The following is a 26,590-nucleotide window of genomic DNA, read 5'->3' as shown; positions in this document are numbered from 1 at the left end:
GCTAATGCTTGCAACCTGCTTTGAAACACTGAATAAAATGCAAACCTACTTCACATCACAGGGGTTGCGTTCAAACTACAGAAAAAAATGCTGATTCTCACTAGGTTTTGAGTATACACTGAGTTCACACAAGAAGTTGAAGCCAAAATATACAGCAGATGTCAGCAAGGCTTTATATGTGCCTTAAGTTACTTAGTCATTTTGTAAAAAGGCATCTGCCAATGCACAAAATGAAACAGATGAGCTATGGAAGAAATACTCAAAGCTGGCATGAATAAAAGAAATGTTCGATGTTGAGGCAGCTCAAGGGACAATCAAAGAAACAAAGTAATTACTAAATCTATGGAAAAACAAATATTCCTTCAGGATGAAGCTGCTCTGTATACATTTTCTTAATAAATCCACTGAAATTACTAAAAACCACACAAATCTCCCCACACCATCTCTCTCTAATTTCTTAATCTTTCTATAGCACTCAGCCTTGTGTTGATCTGTCTAAATGTGGTAAAAAAAATAAAAATAAATACTTTTTAAAATAGGTAGACACAGTCAATCTTAACATTTCTCAAACAGAGGTAATGAACCGTTGCTGGGGGAATACTTATATTTGTGGATGATTAAACAGTTGGTATCAGTTGGTATTTATAGGTGTAGGGTGGCATAAGAGGAGTTGACTAAAGTTAATCAACATTGTCCGTGTTCAGTGTAGTTGGAGAACATTTCCTATAATTTAGCAAAGTGGGTCGCTGATATGTTTGTAATTGTTTGTTGGCCAGGTACAACAACGCAGAAAAAATGGCGTTCTATGCATAGAAAGTACTGGTTATACATGTCAATTCATCAAGAACATCATCCAATATGACCTTATATGGAAAATGAATTCAATTTAAAATGAATTAATGATTTTTCCTCCTATTTGTGCAAATCTTCAAATGAGGTAAATGTGCAGTGGAATGTCCTGAGATTGAGAATGATGTGTGGTAGGAAAGTTGGTTTGTCACCTTTTGTTTTCCTCTTTTATACTCACTTCTGTTAATGCTCTTGACCTAGAGAACTCATCACTGTCATGCAAAAAATGTACTGCTAGCATTAGCTGATAAACAATAGGAGAGCAGTAACATGAAAAACACAGGGACAGGGCAGGGGAATGGTTGTCAAAGCAGATCAAGTTGCCTCATTAGCAATAGTACGACAAGCAATGTTTAAAACATGAACTGCACACCAATTTAGTGCGCAATTTGACTGAAGTGCGACAGGTCGAACAAAGGTTAGCAGCCGAGGTGGAAGGGTCATGATCATTAAGATTGCATTTGCAGGCATTAACTAAGCATGGCCTCTATGACTCCATGTCTCTGTCTCTCTCTTGAGTAGATAACACTTCTCCTGCTTTCAAAGGTTTTGCATAGTTTTCTAAAACATTATTTTTACTCTCTTAATCTTTTTCTATTTTTTCTACCTTTCACTCCCCCCCTTCCCCTCATTTGCTCTGCCATTCTCAGTCACTCATAAAAACACACACATGCACACTCACACCCCATTCAGTTTTAGAGAGCACTGTAGGCAGAAAATGCCCACGGTTTGAATCATGCTGAGGAGGCAGGAATTAATTCCAATCAGGCTTGAACGGGGGACGAGTCATTCCATTTTGCACCACTCCTGTAGCAATCAAATAAGAAGCACCCCACACACCTCTACTGCATATGTATGAAGTCACAGACGAACCACTATCACACACAACACTCGGAGCACACATGCTATTGTGAAATCGCTTGGCAGTCAAACAGAATTTAGTTTATTAAACATCAGCCGTCTTTGACATTAATACCATGCTAATGAAGCCCCTGACACCCTCTTTCACTTGTCTATTTCATTCTGGAGAAATTTTTAAGCAGCTGTGGGGGGTGCCTCTGATACGGTTGCTCATAATAAAAACATGTTTGTCAAGATTAAAAGCATTGTGGTGTCACTGACAAAAGCCTTGCTGGAAATGTGATGTACCCTTGCAATCACCTGCTCTGCTGAAGCACCTCTCCTGTGGTTCATTTCCCCTTTTTTTCCTTCCCCTGTAGCATTTGCCTTAAAAAAAATATGTCAGAACATAACCACAAAGCTCATCAGGCAGTAATGCTATTTGTTTGCCTCTATTTTATTTATATACCTGCACCATCTCCTTTGTTTTATGCTTAATTCCAACCAGTAGGTTGCAGCTCCATATCACAGCCATACTTCGCACTGCCCACACCTAATTCACTTGACTGCCAATCAACTTTCTTCTAACATGTCTACTTTTTGTCCTATCAATGGTGTGAGCAGAACTTTTAGCCTTTTGCTCTTCTTAACCTTTCGAGCTTCCTTTGATCACAGGAACTGTGATTTTGTTATAGATCCTTGTTATGAATGGTGATGACAGTCGTTATATAACTGATAAGTTCATAAAGCATAAGCCATCCTAAGTTCAAAGTTTCAAATGTGCTCCCTGTCTGACTGCAGCACCAGTTTCTAAGCTTACCAATGAGTGACAGCTCAGCCACGCTGCCGATATAGGGGCCCTCTAAGAACTGTGGCTCGTTGTCGTTGATGTCCTGGACTTTGATGACAAACTCTGACTCTGGCTCGAGTGGGCCCTTGGATAGCCGGTCTCGGGCCTGAGCCCGAAGGGTGTAAAAGGCCTTCTCTTCTCTGTCTAGTCTCTCCGTGGCATGTATGTCTCCCGTAAGCTCATCGATGATGAAGATGGAGCCCGCCCCTTCTCCAGAGATGGTGTACTTGATGTTGCCTTCTCCTTCATCAGAGTCTGTATGGATCTGTAAATGAATGCAGAGTCAAAGCAGTGAGTGAGTTTATAGTATTACATATCCTCTGTATTTGTTTATTTAGTTTTACTGTAAGGACAAGACAAACCAGTCTCCCATGAAATCATATTTAGCTATACTTAAAAAAGGAAACTGTTCCAAAGGTTAAGTAACTAACTTAAAGTGGTATTTTTAAACTGTAATACTGAGGGGAAACATGTCAAGTTCTAGAATGTGGCTTCTGATAATTGTTCAATACTTTAATATATTTAATCTATTTATTTATTTTTTCCCAAAAACACTTTTTTTGTGTTTGTTCTCATTGCTCTTGTTATGGAAAAATAGGGTTAAATCCTGAGCAAGTTATTAGTTAATTTTGTTTTTTAAAATATAAACAAAAGCTAGATTGCTCCTTTATGATATTGATTGTATTGCATAAACATGCCCACAAAAGGGGCATCCTTGTAGTTCAATCCCATCCTATGATATGATGAGATCTGATGTGATCTGTGGGAAGCAATCCCAACCCATAGGGGCCAAAGAATCTGTTGTGAATGTCCTTGTACCAGGCACTCCAAAACACCTCCAGCTGTTCTTTGCCCAGCCCTGGCTGGTCAGAGCTGTTTTGGCAGCATTGGGAGTTCCCACTCAATATTAGGCGATTGATCATAATGTTATGGCTTATCGATGTATGAGCTGTTTCTGAGTACTTAATGACAACTTCCCACAGTATCAGCTGGGTACGAGTCAGTGCCATCAACATCAGCGGACAAAGAAAGATGGAGGCCAATTAAATCAACTGCAATAAATGTCCTTGAACCAAGACAGGGATTAAAGTCCTGTTTGCTACTTGTTATTATATGGCTGACATTTCCTACTTCTTGGTCATCTGATGACACCTGAGACTTTTAGAAGCTGTTTTTTGAGTCTCACCTTTTGCAGGTATTTATCTATTTCTTTTTAATGATAACATACTGCAAACACAGATGGTTTGTGGAAATGATCACTTTGAAAAAAAACATTCTTTTGTCAACCAGACAATTACCAGAATAAATTAGAATACTGTATGTCTTCCATCTATCCCTTCTCTCCAATTGCAAATAAAATGCACGGTCTTCTCTAAGACTGGCGGCCTGTCCAGGGTGTACCCCGCCTCTCGCCCAATGACCGCTGGGATAGGCTCCAGCCCCCCCACGACCCGACCGACGGATTCAGCGGGAATAGTAAATGGATGGATGGAAGGATGGTCTTCTTTAAGCTCCCTACACACCAGCTATTACCGTTGTGCTGTAAGAGGACATCTTCTTTCTAGTGATGATTTACACCTTTTTCTGCACAATGTGCCCTTCACAGGATGTGATGCCAAAATTGGGGGATCAAAGTCATTTCAAAGATAGTAAAAGGAAGAGACAGAGAGGTGCTAGGGGTGTAAAGTGAACTTAAAATAGCCCATATAAATCAGAGGTAGATTTCACCCTGATGTGATTAGAAGACATTCCAAAGTTAACGATAGGAGCAGCATTGGTTCCCCATTCCAACTTCCCCTTTGGCTCTTTACTGAGCACTACAGACATGCTCTTCTCCTCTCTCACATTCACCTGAAATTATTATTCAGAGCTGTCTATGCAATGTAACCATAGTTCAATCCACTGAACAGACCAGGGGTGAGGGGAAATCGCCTGGACTCCCTGGTTAATATTTTATAAAGGCTTAATTAAATACAGGCTTCTATCACCCTTGCAGGGATTTTCATTAAGTATTTGTCGTAAAATCGCAGAATAATGCAAGTCTGCACCCTGATATTGCCTCCCTCATCCATTTTCTCCTCCATTCTTTGTAACCCTGTTTTTGCCTTTTCTTGCCAATGTGAATCATCCTGAAGACAAATACACGAACACTCTGAGAAAATATACTGCCGGGTACTTCCAAGTATCAATATTTCAGTTACAATAAAAAAAGTTCCATTGGTCCAGGCTGTTAGAATGATCAAATAAAATTGAGCTTACTCTTCACCACTGGATATGTTTCAAACTGACAGTGCCTCTGACCCTGTCTCTGTATTTCTAAATTAGATTCCACAGACAAAGTCTGTGTGTGAAATGTCATCATCATTTGTTAATTTTGCTGTGCTAACTAAGCATACAAGCTCCTACCTCCGTGCTCATACATACAAACACACACACTCACACACACACACACACATAGATAAATAAATAGTGAGTTTGTCATTCTGCTGGAATGGTGCTATTTCTCCCCCTTCAGGCTGGTTAAACCCATCCGTCTGTCAGTCTGTCCTCACTGGTATGATTCGAGTTGGCAGATTGAGAGACACACACACACACACAGCTAAGCTGTTCTCCGCAAACTAAAGGTCAGAGACAGGACGTCCCTTGCTCTGCAAAAAGAACTTGGAGTGCAAATTTGTCCAAGAATTTTACACGAAAAGAAGATAAAGAAGACTAAAGTTCTCTACTTCTGTTAAGAACAACAAATATCTTGGTTTTGTTTGATATTCCGGACTGTGTAATACAGTAATGTTAGGGTAATAAAATATAATGACCTTTTTGAAGTTGATGTTAAAGACTTTTACTAAGTCAACAGTATGTAGAGCGTAGGGATGTAACGGTAAAAAGTGTTAATGATAACATTTACCGCGTTCATTTCAAATATCATTAATATCACGGTTAATAACACGGAATGAAAACCGTGAGTTTAATCCTTCCCAGCCTCATCCGAGTTCTTAATTTGTCGCTCATGCTCACTGTGCAGCCTACAACGTGCATTTCTTGAAGTTGGAATCATGGCCGAAGGTATAGATGACAGCACCCAGAGTCAGGACATTTATCAGCCCTCTAAGAGGACTAAATCCGAAGTATGGGCATATTTTGGTTTTTATAAGAATGCCGGGGGACAGTTGATAGAAGATGGTTATCCTGTCTCCAGAACATGCAGGAAAAAAGTTTCCGCTAAAGGTGGCAATACGTCAAATCTCCTTGCTCATCTCCGTGATCATCACCCACAACTGTATAGCCAATGCAACGTAAGTTAACGTTAACGTTTCAGCTCAAATGCATAAATAAATGCATGGTGTGGGGACATCGGGTTGAAGCAGAATGCAATGATCCGTCTGTGTAACTTTTTAATAACGTGTCAATAATCTAAACAGATGCCTACGGCACATGCACATGTTCGTTCAGTGGTGTTAGTGTGGAGCTAATCGGGACACATCTTTAACGTTAGCCTCAGAGCTAGACGGGTGCACATTTGAGTTGCGTTTATCATACAGTTGTAGGTTACAGTATCTCTTTGCATGCGTAGAGCCAACGATTTTCCGCGATGACGGAAAACGGACGGAAATTGCGGAATGTACCCTTTGAAATGGAATTGTAACTTTCAGATGGGAAAATAATTCAAAATCGCCCAAATTCACCTGTGTTTCGCCCTGTAAGATTGTATTTCACCCCGTTAGCCTGTATTTCGCTCTGTAACACTGCATTTCGTTTTAAAATAAACACAACAACATTCGCAGTCTGAAACTGTGCAGACTTGCCGTGGCCAAAACGCATGATAGCGGAGGACTCCACTTGGGGCAGACCACAGTAATATCAGATTCGGAAATAGTTCAAAAGCCGATGTTTTTGATAAGATTTTGCAATATAATAAACACTGTTGCTCTTTTTTTCAGCTTGTGTAGGCCTATCAGTGCTTTTTGAACAGATTGAACACACTTTTAAAAATACCGCGATAATACCAAAAACCGTGATCATTTTGGTCACTATAACCGTGAGGTTAAATTTTCATACCGTTACACCCCTAGTAGAGCGATAAATATTAAAAACACATGAGAAATCAACATGCACTGTATTACAAGTGAAATCAACAGTCTGTGGCACTTCCTCTGTAGTAGGTGATAGTAAAATATTTGTAGTTTTATTTTAGACAGGGAAATGCAATTTTGATCAGCTTAAGTTCAATGACAAACACACGTTTCTACAAGTGAAACATTTTCACAGCAGGGAAAATGTATCAAAATGCCCACAGAGACTCAGGAAACCTTTCCAGTAGTAAAATTCACTTCTTACCAGGGGTTCCAGCTTATGCAACCATAAGTGTCAGGGACACACTGAGCTCACGGTTTGACATCAGAGAAGTGGATTATGTTGCAGAAAATCTGGGTTCTGAGTATTTTTTCCCTTCTCCTTACAGAGAACATGGTCAATTTTCTCAACTATAAAGAAACTACAAATTCTTTATCATCACCTTTCAAGGCTCGTAATGTTGAAAGGTAATGATGTTTCTATTCATAACAACTTGTTTGTTATGTTGTTGTACTGTTTACTCGTGCATAAAGATACAAGATAGAGGCATGAGCAAATCCTCATAGAATAAAGACTGAAAAAACTACATTGGTATTTCATTTCAAATACCAGTTATTTCATTTCTTCAAGCAATGAAAGTTGGACATAAAGCCACACACTGCTAACTTCCAATGCAAAAGCCAACAAAGAGGTTTTGAAACTTCTCCAGATGAAAAAGGTGAGGTGCACAGCAAGAAAAGAAGCAGACATGAAGGAAGACAATGATGCACGCTGCTGCTGTAAAAACGCTGGTTCTGTCATACCTTTATAGCTGTGGGATGTAATTAAGTTATCATTTAGATTTTAAACCCTTAAGTACCCAATTTCCCAAAAATGCATACTCCTCTGAGTAATATCACACTTAGATCTTAACACACACAGACGATGCACATATGTTTAGACTTTGTGACTTTGTCACTTTGTCATTATCTCCATTATGTGCAAAATAAATAAATGTCCGCAGCCCGCTTTGGAATCTTTGATATCCTCATAAAAATGTAACCTAACACTCTCAGAAAATAAAAAATGTTCTTCCCAATATTTCCTTCTTTTATATTTTTTTTTTCTACTGTTAGTTTTCTTCACTATCGATTATACCAACAAATCCTCCGATCAAAATGACTATATACATCATCTAGCATACTTTTAAATACAACCCGTAACAGCGTACTGTCCCTACAAGTGGAAGCAGGGAAATATGACTCATATGAGCATTTCCACACTGGAGCAGACATCATTCACATGCCGCAAAGTCCTTAAAAGGAGAAACAAGGGTGATGGAGTCTGTGTTTTTTAGTCATTCATTCACTTTCAACAGTGGGATGCTTGTTTAACAGTCTAAAACCGAGGAGTGAAATATGTTGGTCTAAAATTTAGACCAACATATTTCACTGCAGTATCTTTAATAAATTGCCATGTACATACAGCATAAGAATGGTACAGTGAGATACTATATATAATTAATAAATGATCTGAGCATCTGCCTTAACATAAAAAAACATGTTGGAGCAAAACAATAATTACGACTCAGTAAGATGAACTTGATGAAGTAATAGTCAATCATGCTTTAGGGTTTAAAGTGGAGGACTGTAGGGTGACTCAGGAGAATGAGTTTGTTGGTGCCCTGTTAAACTCACCTCTGGTCATAACAAAGCGTCTACAGCTGTCACTATAGGCAAACGTACCGAAGAGGATGACATATGACTCAGATGGAGTTAGGGGAGGTTTCTTTTTTTTTTGGCCGTCAGCTCTTTAGAGTTTGTACATAATTTAGTCAAAAGACAAAGTCAAACTTAGTAGAAATTATCATTTTAAAGTGACATTTGAATCCCATCACAGAATAGAATAGAATAGCAAGACATTTGTTGAACAGGATTTTATATTTGAGGAGAAGATGCACTGAATATTAAGTTTATTGAGGGTTTCAAAGTGTGAGCAAATTGGCTGTCTTATATTTAAGTCTGTGTAATCAGGGGCAGGCCTGCCACATTTCACTGCGGCTTGTCAAGCTCTCTGATCTTAACAGCTTTAAAGTGTTAACAAGGTGACTGTATCAGAGACAGCCTAGAAGGAGACAGCTATGAAAAAAGGAAGGGTACAGGCCCTGGGACATAAAGACAGAGGCCGAGATGAGAGGGGAAAATAAATGGCAACAAAACCAGAGTTGGAAAAGAGAGAGGGAAGAAACAGTCAGAGAAATGACTTAAAAGAAAGGGTGACAGACCTGCAGAAACTAAGACAGAAGACAGAGAGAAGGAAAAGAAGATCGTCACGACATGATGACAACATAATTGAATTGATCTTTATACATATATATATAAAAAAAACACAAACTGTTTCACAAGAAAAGGCTTTCCTGCATTCCAATGAGGAAAGCAGACCATAAAAAAGAACAAAAAAAACATCAAACAGTCCGGTCCCATGGTTTCTCTCAATTCCAATCAAAGCTGTTCTACTCCTCTTTGATGACAGCCTTGTGAAGCAGTTACAATTGGATAGAAATTGTACTAATTATAGCTGGGACCACTCTGATGAAGAGAATTGACTTAACAGGCATAATGTGAGCATTTTTTGTGGTCTGACTAGCGTGTTCTTCTCGGTCATACATACATATAGAATCACCACTGTGCCACCCAAGACGACTTGAGTGTCTTGTACAACTCTCGATTAAACCAGAGAAAATATGTACCACTCAAGAATTTGAATGACTTTCTTTTTTTCACCTTTGGTCTCTTCAGTTTTGTTATCATACCAACCTCTGTTCTTATACAAGAGCATAAACTGCTTCATTGTGCATAATAGTGAAGATTATACAGTGTCCACCGAAGCTGCTGCCAAAACCAGAGCCACCGACTATGATACTCCGCAAATCAAACTGATGTCCTGCAGAAAAATGTAGACATTTCTATGACAAAGATGGAAGTCCATCTGTTTCAACTGGCTTTGAGAGTTCAAACAGGAGACACCTTTAGCATGAATTGTAAAAGCAGTCTTTCTGTGTTCATGCTGAGACGTTATAAAGAAATCCATTCCAGAAACAGGCATACAGATCAGAGAGATGGAGGGCTATAAACACACTCTGAAACTGTACACAAAAGCTGGAACTATTTATTTTTTTGTTGTGCGAACATAAAAGCATGTGGGCAAGCTACACACATTGCCAAGCTCACACACAAACCGCCGAACAATGCATTTATTTCTGACAGCTTTTGTCAAAATAGAGGAGAAAGGAACATGACACAGGGGAAAAGGAATGTGTCATTTTTGCCTTCTTTACAGCAGCTATTCACGATTATCTTTGCTCAACACCATTTCTGTCTCCAAACATTTGGAAAAAAATTGGTCATTTCAATCCACGAGTAATTATTTCTATATAAATGCATTGACAGAGCTGCTAAGTTAGATCTTCTAATTTATTCATTATGTTTAGCTATGTACTCTCAAGGAATGACACTCAGACGCAAACTTTCACACAACAATAAGCTGATGTGTGTTTTCAGATTGTAAAATAAAAGGCTTAAGCAGAATTGAAATGACACACAAAATATGCCTTAAGTTGCTTGTTGTTAGGATGACGCAAAGTTCTAATATCACATTAAATCTGCCAGATTAAGTCCTGTTAGCAGTGTTCGATGGGTAATTCTGATTGCAGTGGTGGAGTAGTGGTGGCCAGAGGGTGACACAGACCAAACTTGACCAGTTTGCTGACTTTGGTAGAGTAATATACAAAAATATGCTCATCTGTGCGTGTGTGTATGTGTGCGACTTACTTACAGACTCATACACTATTAATAGAAGTGATCGTAGTGGCCACTGCCCTAGTCACACAAAGTGTGATAATTTCATTAATAAAATCATCTCTCTTCTCCTTCTCTAACACTCCCTCAAGCTCTTTTAAGCTATTTGCATCAGTTCACTGCTTTCCCTGGCACCCGGCTTATAATGAATCACAAGTCAGTGTATGAAGATTCATCTTTTCCACTCTCCATTTGCAGTCTTTCCTCCTCCTACATTCCTTTCCCCATGTATCATTCAGTTCCATTCTGTCAGATCTGCCAGTTGGCCTTGTTGTTGGTCTTGCCAACAGGAATGCATCAAAGTCACAACTGCAGACAAGTAATGGTCAAAGGATAATTATTGTGTAACGCCTTGCTCTGTATGCTGCAGAGAACATCTCCATTCATTTGTAAGAATAGAGATCAATATATACAGATGAAATATTAGCTGGTCAATTGCCATATCTAAATTATTAGAAAGAAGCAGATCACATGAGTGATGTGTGAGTGACTCATCACTGAGTCTCATTCTGTTTGCATTAATGTTCCGTCTGCTCACATCACGTCCAATGTAAACCGATTGAATCGCACACGCTGTCTACTCTCATCAGCTCACTGAGATTCGTTTGAAAAGCCGTTGCTGAATAGGATGTGAATGAGAAGAAGGGTTATAAAAAGAACGGGGAAAATTTTTCAAAACATAGACACGGCACTAAAATGATAGAAAAACATATTTGATTCGTCTTTGAGTATACAAATTATATATATAATTAGATTACAAAAATAACATTTAATAATCACATGGATTCATTACATTGTTGATAATATCAAAGAGAAGGGCACTGCTGGAGCTATGATCACCCAGTACATGGACAGTTGAGTAGAGTTACAGACACAGCGTGACTTCGCCTAACTTGGACCACTGTCCAGTTAAATGTGGCTTCATAGGAGCAAAATTAAGCTTTAGACAGAAATAAAGTCCAATACCAAGACGCTGCAAACTGTATGAGAAAACGTTGAAGACATTCTTCTACTTCTAACTTTCTCTGTGGAATATCATTGTACACCCAAGCTAAATTAGCTGCACCTTGTTTACAAGTTACTTGGATTGGGTTACTAATGAAGTAACTCAGATGCCTCACACTTGGAAAGCTTTTCATGATACGTATAAGTAGGAGGTAAACAGCAGTGAGATACAGATTTCAAGCAGGTAGATCAGAAAACAATTAGGTTCCTGCTGTTGAATGAAAACAAGAGCTGGAAAGTATGTAAGAAAGAAAATGTCTGTAACTACCCTGTTGACATATAGAGGTATCCCCTTTGAGATGTAAAAGCTTTTCTTTAAAAGAGAAAAAAAAAATAACACTATATAAATGACAAATTGACAGAATTTTGAATGAAAAGATGACATGTAACAGAACATTTTTTTTTTTTTGAGGAAACATTATTTTCACAATTTCCAGAGGTCTTAATGAAATGTCTATGACATGCTTTGGTACAATAACGGTACCAAATAACAGTACAACAGCTCTGATTCCAACATATGACAGGCAGTTTTATGGGGCAAAGTAAGCCAATAGACACGTCTCCACCCCAGTCTTCTGCAAGGTGTGCCCTACATAGGATCAATAAAGAAGCTTTTTGATCATGTAAAGTCATGCCTTGAACAGGCCCAGGTCACTGTGTTTTTATTTTACATTTTAAGAGCCTGCTGCTCAGAATTGTCATTTAAATGGACAAAGTTTCATTTATGTTTAGTTTGTTTTTGTAATGGCTGTTTTAATGATGGTGCGTTCAATGAGAAAAAGTTAGTAGGCCCTTCCAGCTTCAGACGAGAAAATGTTTAAAGAAAACAGTTGGATTTCTTACTCTAGACAAATATAACATTGTTTATTAAGTTAACCTCTGGATCAATGTATGAATTAATTTTCAAGTCATAGCATAGTAAAAAAGCCAAAGCAAATATATTTTAATTTCCACTTCCAAGGTACAGTGAATGCAGATTAATGTGAAGTTAAAGTTTGATTGAGAAAGACACGTAGAGATGGGGTAATTGTACTCTAAGCTGAAAGAACATTGTGCTTTTTGTTTGACTTGTTTTGTTTTGTTTTGTTGTCTGAGTTTTTAAGTTAGTAGTCACTTTAGATACCCAAATATAAACTACCATGAACAGAAAAGGCAATTTTGATTGTTGTGTCATTTTCACTCTCCAAGGACAGTATTTGCTTTGGGGAAAACATCTCATTATAAAAATATTGCAGGTGTTACATGGAATTGGGTAAGTCTCTTACTAATAATGTATTCATCCGTACAACATCAGCATGCAGATATCTAATTAATTTTACAACAGCTTGGAACTTTGTCAAATGAAATTCCTTTTTCCTATTGCCTTGAGTGGTAGTCTTGGCTTTAAATAATATAAACTACATCGCTAATTAGTCTGAATTTGGTGAGGTCCCCCCTCCTCCTCATTTAAACGGTTTTGGTGTCAACACTTACTCACAATATTTGTGGCAGGTTGTTAGTTTCTAAGAAATTTATGTCATAACAATTCTGTCTTACCTTTCCAACGTATAATGGCTCTGTGCCTGTATACTCCTCCACCACGAAGAACTGGTTCCACACCCATCCTCTCTTTACTCGTTCAAGTGACGAGGGTCCTTCTTCCTGTTTGCTCTCTCCTGAGATTGTACCACTAGTCCTTGAGGCCTCAGACCAGTTAAAACAACAGCAGCTCAGAAGACCCAGTGCTGCCAATAGTGTCCAAGCTTGTGCTGTCCAAAAAGGAGCCATGATGATAGAAAAGAACAGAAATTTAAAAAAAAAAGAAAGCTTGCCTGTGTCTACATGTAATGGAAAAGATGCATGCAGACACAAGGAGTTTTTCGGTTGTAGTTGTTTAACAAACACAAGTCCAACAGGGCAAACTTAAAATGTCACTGTCAGAGAACTTGAAAGTTAATCCATGGGATCACAAATCAATTTGAAGTTATCTGCTGAATACAGGGCAGGTCATGGAGGATAATGGATTTGTGCCACCTGGTGAGCGCCTGTTTGTATTGTAACATGGTCAGTTATTCGGATTCTTTACAGTATCTCCCTCATCCTATACAGTCTCTAATATTTCGTCAAAATATGACCTGCAGTAGTGAAACAAACTGATTGAGAAATGTCTTTCAAGATTTTTGAAGGCAACAAAAACAAGAGATTTGACCAGGTTGGCTCACTGGTCGTCTGGGAAATTATAGAACAGCAAGGACACAGTGGCATTGAGGAGCATGCCTTTGAAAAGAGAGTGATGCTTTCCATCCATTTGTGACTTTCTGGTATGTACTGCTTGCTGTGCTTCCTACATCACTTCTAGCCATGCCACTTCCCATCACTGGAGTGAATTGGTTTGATACTATGCATTCTTAAAATGACTAGATTAAACTTTTCTGTGGAGAAAACTTTTTATAGTCTGGTCCCTTGAAGAGTTCCAACAGTTTTCACTTCCAGAGGTAGAAACAATGAACTCGGAAAAGGCCAGCTGATTTTACTGTGTGTGATTATGTTTGATCTTTGATGGCGTTGCCCTTCTGCACCATTCATTGGTTCAGATAGCTCATTCTTCAAAGGTCCTGTAGAATTATTTTCTTCATTATAACAGCTCCATCACTGATCCAAAGGCAGGGAAAGAACCTGTAAGACAAAAGAGGAAAAGGGCCATTATCAAAGCCATACTTTGCACTGGATCTGTACATATTCTTTTTAATTACACTCTAAAGAGTTGCAGAAACACCAAAATTAGTCATCATATTCTTTTTAGTACCCATACAGTCATTTTTATATAATAGACTTCCTACTTAAATGTTGCTATTTATACACTGAGAATCATGGATCCATAGAAGGTACAGAAAATAAAACCTTCATCTCATTTGTGTTTCTTTTACCTGCGTGATTTTTAACCGTAAAACCCATCAATGCTGTTTGGATTAGGATTATCTGGAAGAAGTAGTTTTCCATCAGTGACTCTTGTGTTGAGCATGAATTTTAAAAATGTGCATTGGGCTGGAGAGTGATTGCAATATGGTCAAAGAAGGACAGGAAACCAGGTGTGAGGAAAATAGGAAGGATGGAGAACAAGAAGGAAAGCAAGCACAGCAAAGGAGAGGTCACCGTTCATCACACACCTGACCTAAAGCATCTGTCTGCCTTTCGTCCGACTGATGAAGCAGCCCCAACCTCAGCCAGTTGATTAATTGCATGAGGGAACACTAATTGGATGAAAGTATTTATCAATTAATTCTATCCGATGAGGCAACACCCCCTTAATACTTCAGACAAACATTGAGAGAGTAGAAGGGGCTAGCAGACACAGTCCTTGGCTGTTGTTAAACATGTGCAGAGGTTAGACAGAAAGACAGGGCCAGCAGACACAGAGACAGATTAGGAGTATCGGGCAGGATATAGAGGAAAAAGACCATGTGAAAGTGAGAAAGAAAGAACTGAAAAACGAAATGGGCTCAAGACTAAAAAGGGGGATGAAACAGAGTGCGTTGTGTTGTCTGTGGCTTTGATTAATGGTTTCTTTGAAAGGTTCGGAACAAAAGGCGAATGACAAAAACAGAAGAAACAATAACATTTAGTATGTCTCTGGCCTTACAACCTCCAGAATAGGAGATTGCAAAGCCAACTGAAGAAAAGCTCCCCAGGGCCATAAGGTGGTTTAACCTATTGTATTTCCGCAGGCTGGGAGAGGACTTCCAATCTCCGTCTCCTCCTGACCAATAGGAGACGTGCAGCTTCCGGAAAAAATTTTTTCTCAGACTGTTGGAAACCAACTGTTCTAGGGGTGCCCAATCTCCAGAAAAAACTGTTCAGGAGAAACTTTAACTCAGGCCTCTTCACTTGCTGCAGCCCATTTGGTAATCCAAACAGAAGAACTATGTAAAGACTGTCACATACAGTATAATGAATTGACACTATTATTACACTTAGAGTGTACTCAGTCATGCGATTTCGGAATTAATGTCCTACACTGAGTTGGGTGACCATGCTGGAAACATATAGTACCTGAGAAAAGGATTCAAGTCATTGAAAAATGTAACTGATTGAGTTAAAGTATAGATTGCTACTGGTATTATAGTTCATCCTGAGTGAGACAGGAAAGGCATTTCATTCACTATGTTTTATTAGTTTATCATTTGAATTGTTTCAGTCATAGTGTTATAGAGAAACACTGTTGAGTGTTTAATTAATATACTGTCCCTAATTTTAAAAAAAAGGCACAAAAGTATGTACACCCCAGAAAATGTCCCCAGGGAAGTCTGTATAAGCACATGTAGTTTTTCCTTTTTTTCTAGATTATAACTTGGAGATTATAATAGAGTACAACAGGGTGGAAAGCATAACCTTCCAAGAGGATTTCTCGATGAAATGATGCAAGAAAAGCATAATCCTAAAGGTTTTCTGTCCTTTGCTTATACACTCATGCCCCTTGAGGGAATAAAGCTTCTAATGCATAGGCCAAATGGGAGATGGACTTTGAACAAGCACTGCTTTATAATAAAACACATGCTTTCAGAAATGTAATTCTATGCAAAGACTTTACACACCACAGTGCAGAAGGATCACAAGCAGTAGCTATTCAGAATATAAAGACATGTAGATGAATGTTGATCTGATTTACATTTGGAAAAGATTAAGCTTAATCTCTAAAAGAAAAAAATATGCTTTTCGGTAAATCCTGCAGAAGCTTTGTTTGCACACCATGGTCAGATTCAAAGCCAAAACCCAAAGTCTGTAAATCTGTAAATTTAATCAAGGTTTAGGTCAAATGTAATAATAACAACATAGCACAATTCAGGGAAGTAATAATAACAATAATAATAATAAGGTAATAATAATTGTAATCAGTGTCATTATTCTATTAAGAAGAAGTATTTTGATTTGAGTCATGAAAAAAAACAGTTATACCAGAGTGAGAATATCATTAGAGCCTTATTTTCAATTAGATCACCCATGTGTTTTAAAAGTCACACACATATTGAGTTAATTAGACTTTCAACCGAAAAGCAAACCGTACAAATAAAATCCTAAAGACATATACATACTATCCCATTTTGTTTTGGTTACAGGGGGCAATATATCGTGTTTCTCCTTTACTGTATCACCTACAAGATGTTAGCAGTGTTTAGACAACAATCGACTGTCCAACGCTACACTGGACCTTGTCCCCACCTTGACTGTACCTGGTCTCAGGAACAATTAGGGAAATCTGAACATGATTAGATAATCAGTGATAAGTCTGATCAAACCCCTCAGGTCTGCTTTGACTCAATATGATAAACTCCAGAGAGACAGTGTAGGGCAACTCCGTGTCACAACACAGACAGACTCACAATTTTGTGCTTTGGACTGATTGAAAAAGAAGACCACCGACAATGCTGCAGAGTTTGTCATGGCACAACACATGCCCCTGCCTACGTCTTCTGACACGGGGAGTGTGGCTGTTGGCCTAATTTTTAGCATTCTCTTCAGGTAGAGTTTTCATCACACAGCAGTGAGGAAGAATATGATGAAGCTTTTTGACTCTGTCCTGTAATACTTTCTAAAATTCACCACTTGCCCTTGCAAAGAATAATAGCCGATCCATGCCGCATGGTTGTGGGGATAACACAATATCATCACCCTCCACTTTGGCAGAGTTATGTTTCTCTGATGCTAGCCAACACTCACTGTGATGTTAAAGAGCAAACTTCAAAATTTAGATATTGTCTGTTCTGCAGTTGTAATAGGCCAACATCGTGGCTAACCTCAGAGCTAAGAACACCCTATCCTACCTGAGGTTAAAAAACTCTTCAGCAAATGTCCTGCTCCACCACTTTTTGCTCACAATAAATTTGGTGGCTAAGTAAGAGCTTGTTCCCTCAGCCAAACCTGAGTGTTAATACTCAATACCATACAGTGTAATAGAAAAACACACAGCACTAAATAACAAATCCATGTGCATTTCAAGTGAATTACATTACAAAGTCAACGGTGTAACCATCTGTTAACTGTGCTGTTTAGCTTGCAATTGTAAGGTAATGATACAGGCCTTTTGGAAGGAGTATAAATTGTTGTGTGGTGTCTCTATCTCTAATAGTAACTGGACATTTTCGATCCCATTTAATTTTCTCTCAACTGTCTGTGGCAACACATCCACTACAATGTAGTCTCTCGAGGATTTTTAACATTGTTCTATTTCACTGTGAAAAATAGGGCCTGTACCTTATAACCTTCAAGTTGTTTGCTGATTAACACACATGACACTTTTATATTGTAATTATTGTTTTATATATATATATATATACTTCTTTTTACTTCTTGTAATTCAGTTCAATATTACATTCATGCACTTGTCGTTACAGAATACATCAGAATGGACACTTCTGAGATTGGAACTTAGGCTGAATGCTTCCGAGGACTCAACTGACTTTATATAACAACTTCAAAATAAGGTTTAAATTTAAGATTTATGCATACATATTCAGTAAGATTAAAAATAATGAATCCCTTATGGTACTTTGAATGACAGTTGATCAAAAAAAAGAAAGAAAACTCATCTAAAGTCTCTAGAAGGACTAAACTGATGAAAAGTACTTCTTTTTAAGTTTCCAATTAGATACATTAGAGCTATGAAATGATAACTTCAAAGAAAATAAAAGCATACTGTTTATCCTTCTATGCCTCTAGGCATACAACAAAAAGAGGATGTAACTAATTCCTACTTGCCTATCTTAACTTTTGCTGTTCCCTTACATGACTTAACTGTGTGGCAAACAGTTTGAAATTGTTTAATTTGACTGAAATTGTTTAAAGCGTTTTGTTGTGTGCACCAATGTCTCAGAACTTCTTTTGTAAACTGGAACATTTGCACCAGCTGCTTGGAATTTCATTAAGTGTGTACACATGTACTTATCATTAGGTCAAAAAGTGGGAAACTCTAATGAGTTAGAGAGAGAAAAAGAAGAAGAGAGATTGTCTGTTCTGGTCTTCAAATTTGAGATTTGCACATTTGTGGCATGTCAATTGCTGCTCTTTTCATTGCTGGCAGTTAAAAGTAAAAAAGACAAAAAAAGAAGAAAAATGGTTGATATATATCTATAGATATCTATCTATACATATGAATGACTGACATATCTATCTTTCTTTAGTGTATCCTCCATCTCTTTCCGCTGCTTCCTTTACTCATTCTTCAGTCCAAAGCTATTGGCAAGCCCTGTGCAGCCATTCGTGACCTATTAGAGCACTGGATGGATTCGAGAGCATAGCTGCAGCCTCTCATCAGTGGGCATGCCCAGAGCAAGCCCTTTGACAGCTGGCAGCAGATGGACAACAGCCAGGCAAGACTGATCACTGCAAACTGATAGGCACGGGGCCAATGACCAGCAGACAGCCCACTGTGTCTCTGTGACATGCACTTTCACAGACAAACTTGCAGGGAAGTCATTTGTATGTGTGTGATACAATACATTTGATCAGAGAAAAAACAAAAGTAGCCATTGTCTTTGCAACTGTAGAGACCAAAAATATGAGTACAATGAATAAGCAAATGACAACATCTAATCTTAAATGAAAGTCCGCAAAGTAACACATGCCATCATTTATTCCCTCCTTTTTCTAAGTGTTTGTGGACATAATACAAGTGTCAAATAGGGTGACATTTTGAGACATAGCTAAAACACAATAGAAAATTAGGAAAACCATAGTAATTGTACAATTTTTGAAAACTGCAACTTTTCAAGTCGTGGATCTTTGCACATTGTGCCCTAAAACCGAGTTGGCATCTCAGACCACCTCCAAATTTAGTCACAGATCAATTGATCTTCAATGAAAATAGTATGTTCATTTGTGCAATAACAGACGCTCACGCTTCATCATATCACCAAAGATTATTCAAGATTATTGTCATTTTCATATCAAGTGTAAACAGGATCTCTGTTCTTTGTAATTACGGCGTTACCACTTGCCAGAAAGCTAAAGTGATATTTCATGACTGTTGTGTATACCGATAACTGACAAATGACCGAATTAGTCAATCATCTGCTGGAGTTTGTGTTAGTGTGTTGCATACTGACATCATTTGGAATATGTTTTTTCATGGCCAAGCATATAAGGAAATAACCATTGTGATTGTCAGTTATATTGCATAATACTGGAAAACTTGAGACTCAAAGACCATAAGTGGCTGTGACAAGCTAATTGCTGAGCCCAAAGAAATCACCCAATCTTTGAAATATTATATGTCTGAATAATGTATAATATTGTATGTTATGTTGGTTTGTGTTACACAAACCAACTTAAAGCATTAAATGAAATATGAAACAATTTAACAGGAAGAGAGATTAATAGAACCTCCTCAGTATATGATGATGCTGTTACTTTCCTGCAGCTACTACAGCATTTAACAGGAATGCATACCTGTTGAAACGTGCAAAAATAAGGATGTCGAGTCACCTAACTGGCCACTGCCTTATTTGAGTTTGTCTCCAACAAAGGTTTTTGTCCATTTCTTTCTTGCTGTGATAAGCTTGCTATCTTTGTCTCTTTGCTTTGCCATTGGCACTCTCTCCCCTGCATCCTGCCCTCTCTGACCAGTCAGATTAGATGCAACTTCAGAGAGCGATGTGAAGTGCATACATGAATACTGTGAATTACAGAGTGAAAAATACAAGGCCGTTTCTTCTTCTTCTTTTTTTTTTTTTAATTAAGTGAATTTTAAGCAATTGCAAACACAGATTTGGCAGCTACCTGCTCTGCCAGACAAAAGCTGGCAAAGCAGGTAGCTGGCAATTGTTCATCACAACCCCCTCATGTACTGATAGAATATATGAGTAGAGGGCCTTACTACCTTCATGTATTTTTTTTTCTTTCCTCAGATACTACATGGATAACGTATTAGTATTTGCTAGCAAATCATTTAAAAGCATTGCATATCTTAAAGCTCGTTTTTGTATGTGGGAAGTCCTTTCAAAAACATGTTTTGAACTTTGTCACATAAAGTCTCTTCTTGCCATAAAAAGTAACAAAGAATAGTGCAATTTGTGGTATGTTGTTCATGCTCATGTGATTTATTTTCTACTTCAGTACAAAACATTTTTGGTTTCAAAAGAATAAAGATTTAATTTTTTTCTTCAGTCACTGACAGTTTAGGACTTTTGAGAAAAATCACAAAAACTTTCAATATGCAAGGTTAAAATTTGAGAATTGGATCCAGAGAACCTTGGTGACCTTCTGACTTTTCATTGACTCATCATGTGCCACCAATACGCCGCTAATACATTTAACCCACCACAAATGAAAACAGACGCTAAGAGTCCTGTTAAACCTTAAATTGAATTTTGAATTAAAAAAGTAATATTAAAAAATATATCAAATGACATGAAATACTTAATTCATCCCAAAGGGAAATAACATGAGTTTCTGATTGTAAGTTTCTGAGTATGTAAGTTTCAAATATGTATTAGATAACTAATTGAACCATCCACCCGTTAATTTTCAATACCTGCTTAGTCTAGTTCAGATTGCCCACCTGTCACTGGTTAAGAGGCGGGGTTCACTCTGAACTGGTCGCTCCATCACAGCGCCACACAGAGACAAACGAGACAAACAACAATGCACCCTCACACTCACTCCTAGGGTCAATTTAGACAGACCAAATAACCGAACATGCATGTTTTTGGATGGTGGGAGGAAGCCAGAGTACCAAGAGACAACACACACATGGACAGGAAAAACATGAAATCTCCACAAATAAGGACTCCAGCTGGGATTCGTACCAGGAACCCTCTTGCTGTGAGGCAAGATAGCTAACAACCACACCACTGTGCAGCATCTCAATTAAACCAAATGTAATCTAATAAAAATAGTACTTATTTGAAAAAAAATAAATAAATCAATGGAATCCCCTCAATTGTTCATGTTATTTTCCTGTTGCTGCTATGGTGTTCAACAAGAAGGAATACCTGATGAAATGTGTAAGAATTAGGTCGAAAAGCCAGCGAACTGGCCAGACACTTATTTGAGTCTCCATCACAAGTTTTTGCCCATAAATACTTAAATTAGCAGAGAGCAGAAAGTTTATATAATTGAGAAATGAAGATGAGTGTGCCCAAAACTTCCACAGTTTTAATTATCTACTTACAAGAAAATTACTGATGTGTGTATGCGTGGTTTAAGGTCTCAAGGTTTCAGTTTCAAGCAAGCCACATCTGCTTGTCTGAATTATATGATCAATTATACTGCAAAGAAGGCATTTACTTTATAGTCAGTTCTTTACGTTCCAGGGGTGTGAATTCTAGCATGATCACCAACAGCTCTGTTAGCTTTTTTTAAAAAGTGCAAGAAACTGTGGATTATAGCCTACAGCCACTTTTTGTACTATGTATTGTTTTGAAGCTTGAAACATAAATTCCCTATAGGACTGAACTCATGCATTAGTGGAAAATTGCATGCTCTAATGAATAATTCTTGTGTTCACAGTTATTAGTGTGTATTGGAGCCGTTCAAAGTGTTATTCTGTTGTGCTGAAAATTCTTATTTCCTGAAAAGTTGATGCAACGTTAAAAACAAACTTAATGAAGACACAAACATATGGCCTAAATATGCAAACTCAAGTATGACCAACTGATTTTGAGGTACTTAAGCTTGTACACCACACACTCAAGCACTGTCTCTATTAATCCCTCCATTGTTACCATTGTTTCCCTTCCTAACTTTCCTTGACCTCCTAATTCTATATTCCGTGCCCACCTATGCCTTCTCTGTCATTATCTCTGTCTGTGTTTAAGTCACTGTCAACAAGTTTACTTACTTACTGTTTCTCAAGCTTCTGCTTACTTTGCTCTCTTTTTTTCACTTTGTCGCGTTGTCTTTTCTTTTGGCATCTACTCTCTTTTTCTGTTTATTCCTTCTTGTAACTGCATTCTGTGCCATCTGCCCAAAATTTTTCTCCTCATGTCTACTTTACACACTCTTGTCAGTGTTTCAACATTTTTTTTTATCCCGTCATTACCTGCACATGTTTATCATTATTTTTTCCTGTTCCTGTGTGTATTTCTTCTTGACACCCTCCATCATCTTTTCCAGTTAACTTTAACTATCAGATATACTTTCTCATAATGTGGTTGCATTACTTTAATGATGTTGTATTTCAATAATGATAACTATATTTTAAGCACACATTCACATTGGTTGAAAGCTGGCCTTGTTCACATGTGCACATTAACATTTCTCTTTGCCTCCCACACGCACCAAAAAAGTGACAGCTCTAGTTGAACCTATCATTAGGGAATATTGCAGCATCCTTCTTTTAACAACAGCTCCTCATTTCAGGGGCCATGGTGACAAAAAAAAAAAAAATAAATAATTGCCAAGTGATTACTATCTAAGGGAAGGAGTTTATATTTGGCAGCTAATGGCCTGAGGTTAACACATGGCTGCATTTACTCCCCCTGAGCCCACTCACTCGCTGCAGTATATCTGCGCTTAAGACTGATGTGTGCACTGATTTTGCATTTACTTAAAGCTGCCCCTCTGCTCACACACGGGCATGAACAGCTTAACACACATACACACACTGTAGACAGCAAGACGAACACAGCTCCTTCTTCCGTTGCCAGAATCTCCCCATCAGATGGATGAAAGCTGCCATCAAAGCCGGGCCCAGAAGGAGTTCAGACAGTCCGCTTATTCGAGAGTGAACCCAACACCAGAGTCCAATCCCCTCCGCCATACTTATTAAATAGCCTGTTTTGTGTTTTCCAATCCCAATTTGTCACAGTCACTTGGCCCAGCAGACCCGGGTCATGTCATGGGGAGGTGGGGGGAAAAAAAACAGAACCAGAAGCATGACAGAAACATGTCAGTTTTTTTTAAAGTGTTTATGTGGCAGCTGTAAAGTTTTATCGGGCTTTTTGCAGCCAGCTTGACACCTCAGAAAAAAATTAAATGGAACAAAATGTACTTTGCTTTTGAGAACAGTTGGGTTACCAATGAAAGGAACGGAAATAAAAGCTGAGTAAATATTCAGAGATGAGCAAAAATTTTAATGCCGCTATTTGAGCAAGTATGAAATGATAAAATCATGATTTTGTACTGTACATACACACACACACACACTGTACTGCACACAATAATGTTTGGCGTTCATAAGAGGTGTTGACAGATGGATTTTTCATATAGAATACAGGGACATGATGTAAACTGATATATTCAAAAAATAGAAATATGTACAGTATATGTATGAAAAGGTTTACAAAATAGCTCAAATGACTTAGAGAACAATCTGATTCTAATGCCATACTTGTCCATACATTGATTCCATTCAAATCACCGCTGCACAAAATCTTACACATTTCTTTCCTCCAAATGAATCAATCCCACTCTAACAAGGATTTAGACTACATTCTTCTTGGCTGCCAAACATAATATACTCCAGCAGCATGCTGCTTGGACTTTGCTGCTGTTTGGGTCTCTCTGCTTCTCTTTCTCCCTGACTGGACTGTACTTTGAATCCAAACCCTATGTTGTATTGGCAAGTCAATGATACTACGTTGGAGACCAAAATCTGCATTGACAAAGGGAAATGTCTTGAGAATGGGTGCTGGGTTGAATTAGGCTGCTGGATTAGTTTATGGGTTATAATGAGAGGTGACATATTGTCAGTGCCTTGCTAAGGCTGCTCTCCTAATTACACTAATTGCTGCTTTTCCACCACCATCCCTTGTTCCCTTGCTTTTTCTTGAAATCCCTTGTTCCCTCTCTCCCATGCAAAAAATGTTGCTACTCTTCAAAACTCAAAAGCTTCCATCCACATGCCACCACCGCCTGCATTCAGTCTCTTTTTTTTCACTTTGACCTTCCATCCATTAATTCACCTTAAATTTCTTTTTCAAAAACTGCCCCATTCCATTAATTTTGTTCCTGTCTATCTGCCTCTGCCTATCTGTCTTCGACTTTTTGCTTCACTCTCTCTTTTCTCTCCACCGCTGGACTTGTCTCTCGGCCCATATATGACAGTGTCCACTAGTGCTGCACAGGCCCCCATGCCTGGCCTGCCAGCTGCACAATTACTAAATCGCTCATCTCACGGGTGGCTGGCGCTCAGTATCCCCAGCTTTGGCTTGACGAGGAGAGAGAAAGAGTGAGTGGGAGAGGTAGCATATGAATGAAACTAACAGAAAGATGAGGTAGACTGGACTAAGACCCTGTCCGAGTTTGCTCCTCTGTTGCGTGTGTTTTTCTGCTTACACACATGTGCAAGGCTGTGTCAGTAGAAGACAGGTGATGACTAAGGTAGTTGACAGCTGTCAGTGCCCATGGGCCCAGGTTGGTAGAGGAGCGCTGGTGTCTGTCAAAGTATTGCTCGGACTCTGCCCTTAGCTCCAGGCTGAATACATGTAGGACCCTCTGAGGACAACTATAGACCACTCGTGCCTTTCAAAGGTGCTTCCAGCCAATGCAAATACAAAACCAAGTCAGTAGGAAGGACCGCTGTAATGCAAACTAGTTGAGTGTCTATTAGGACACGTATGGCAGGTCTCTTTGCTCCTTTATGAAATGACGCTTGATGCATGGTGCAAGAGGAGTAAATCAGGGCAATGGAATTGTGCATTAGTGTATTCTCAGGCAAGAGGCCGTTAGAGGTTTATGTAGATTACACAAACCATTAATTCATTTACGGGAATGAAAAATATTCATAAAAGAAAAACAAGACACTTTATTGTGATCTGCCAAGCAGATAATTTTTTGATACTTAAATGAATATTTGTTGTGTCTACTAAAGAGTGAAAAGCAAATAAGTAGGAGTCCCATGCATATTTATCAAGCACCGCTCTCATTAGTTCAAATCATGGGCAAAACCTCTAAAGTGCAAGCACGTTTTTCCAGAGTTTGTGGTTTTACCAAGTATTTAGCTAATGTCTTGGTTTTATTAACGAAAGATTCTTGCTGAGACGTAATCTGTTTATGTGTTTTCATCCTCTTGTGTATGTAATCTAAGTCTGCTTTTGTGTGAGTATCTGTCAGCTCTCCACCTCATTTTGAACACTCCTCAGCTGCTTTTTTCATGACCATGTTACATACAATGAATCTTTAATACTTGAAAGTATTCAGAAGATTTTACATTTCAAGAGGCAACTGGATCTTGTGACAGAATATATACCTTTACAGTATGTTCATTCCCAGTGCAAAGCTTCCCAAAAAAGGCTCCAGAGATGAAATATTACTACGTTTTTCACAATCATTCACCTTTGTTTATGTGAAAATGTAGCTAATATGAATTAAAAAAAAACATGTGTGATGTCTAACCATGTTCTTCTACACAACAACATTTATCGGCTTAATTACATCATTCACCTACAACATACATGGCAATGTACATATGGTACACACTATTTCCTTGCCTATAAGAATGGGGACAGCAGGTGGATGTTATTCTGCTGACTCTCATACAAGACACTGCTACTTGTCCTCTAGGTTTACATTTTTATTATGTCATTCTACAATTTTTGACCATGAATTATGACACTAGATTTTGGACCAGGCAGAGATGTGTGAACTTTATTTTTGTCTTTATCACTTGCTGAATCCAAAGAAGCAATATGTTGTCACAAAAGCTAACATATTGGCTTAAATCCATGAGGAAATATGTGCAAGCCCCCCCTCAATAACCAAGAATCACGATTTAAGCGATTCACCTCAGCTGTGTACAAATGTTTGTCTGCTAGAAAAAACAAAGATAATCAACTGCCCCAGAAAAACATCTCTAAAAGTCTGCAGTCAAGTTCTTGACCATATAATTGACAGCATACAGAAAGGAAAAAACTAATCAGTCTTCCTCTTGCATCTCTAAAAGCGAAACACACTGCTGACCTCTTTTTTTTATCAACCCAGACTTTAGCTTTCTACTCAAAGTGCATCATTTTCGCCGGTGTAATACACTCAATAGGTGGTCATACATACTGGCTCTTTGTGCTGTGTGACGCACTCAGCCATACGATTCCCATTAAACCAGATTGTGGTCGGAGGGGATCAAACCTGACTCTGTGTTTTTTCATACTCCTCGTAACTTTTCATGGTTGGCTGTTTTTGTATGTGTTTTTTTTTTTTTTTTTTTTTATTATGTGCAAAGACATCC

General features: G+C 38.3%; 1 protein-coding gene across 2 annotated transcripts in view; it reads right to left on the bottom strand.

Moving 5' to 3' along the window:
* cdh22 (cadherin 22) overlaps positions 1-26,590 on the bottom strand; it is a 173,819-nt gene that overhangs the window by 58,352 nt on the left and 88,877 nt on the right. For both annotated transcript variants that reach the window (XM_075461520.1, XM_075461521.1), the window contains exons 3-4: positions 12,988-14,106; positions 2,510-2,804 (exon numbers count right to left, since the gene is read on the bottom strand). In XM_075461520.1, coding sequence (XP_075317635.1) covers positions 2,510-2,804; positions 12,988-13,218 — 526 coding nt within the window. In that variant the 5' untranslated portion in view covers positions 13,219-14,106. The remainder of the gene's footprint in view (positions 1-2,509; positions 2,805-12,987; positions 14,107-26,590) is intronic.

This window comes from Odontesthes bonariensis, chromosome 3 (assembly GCF_027942865.1).
Source record: "Odontesthes bonariensis isolate fOdoBon6 chromosome 3, fOdoBon6.hap1, whole genome shotgun sequence".
NCBI classification, from domain to species: Eukaryota; Metazoa; Chordata; class Actinopteri; order Atheriniformes; family Atherinopsidae; genus Odontesthes; species Odontesthes bonariensis.
This window is presented reverse-complemented; position numbering and strand designations above follow the sequence as displayed.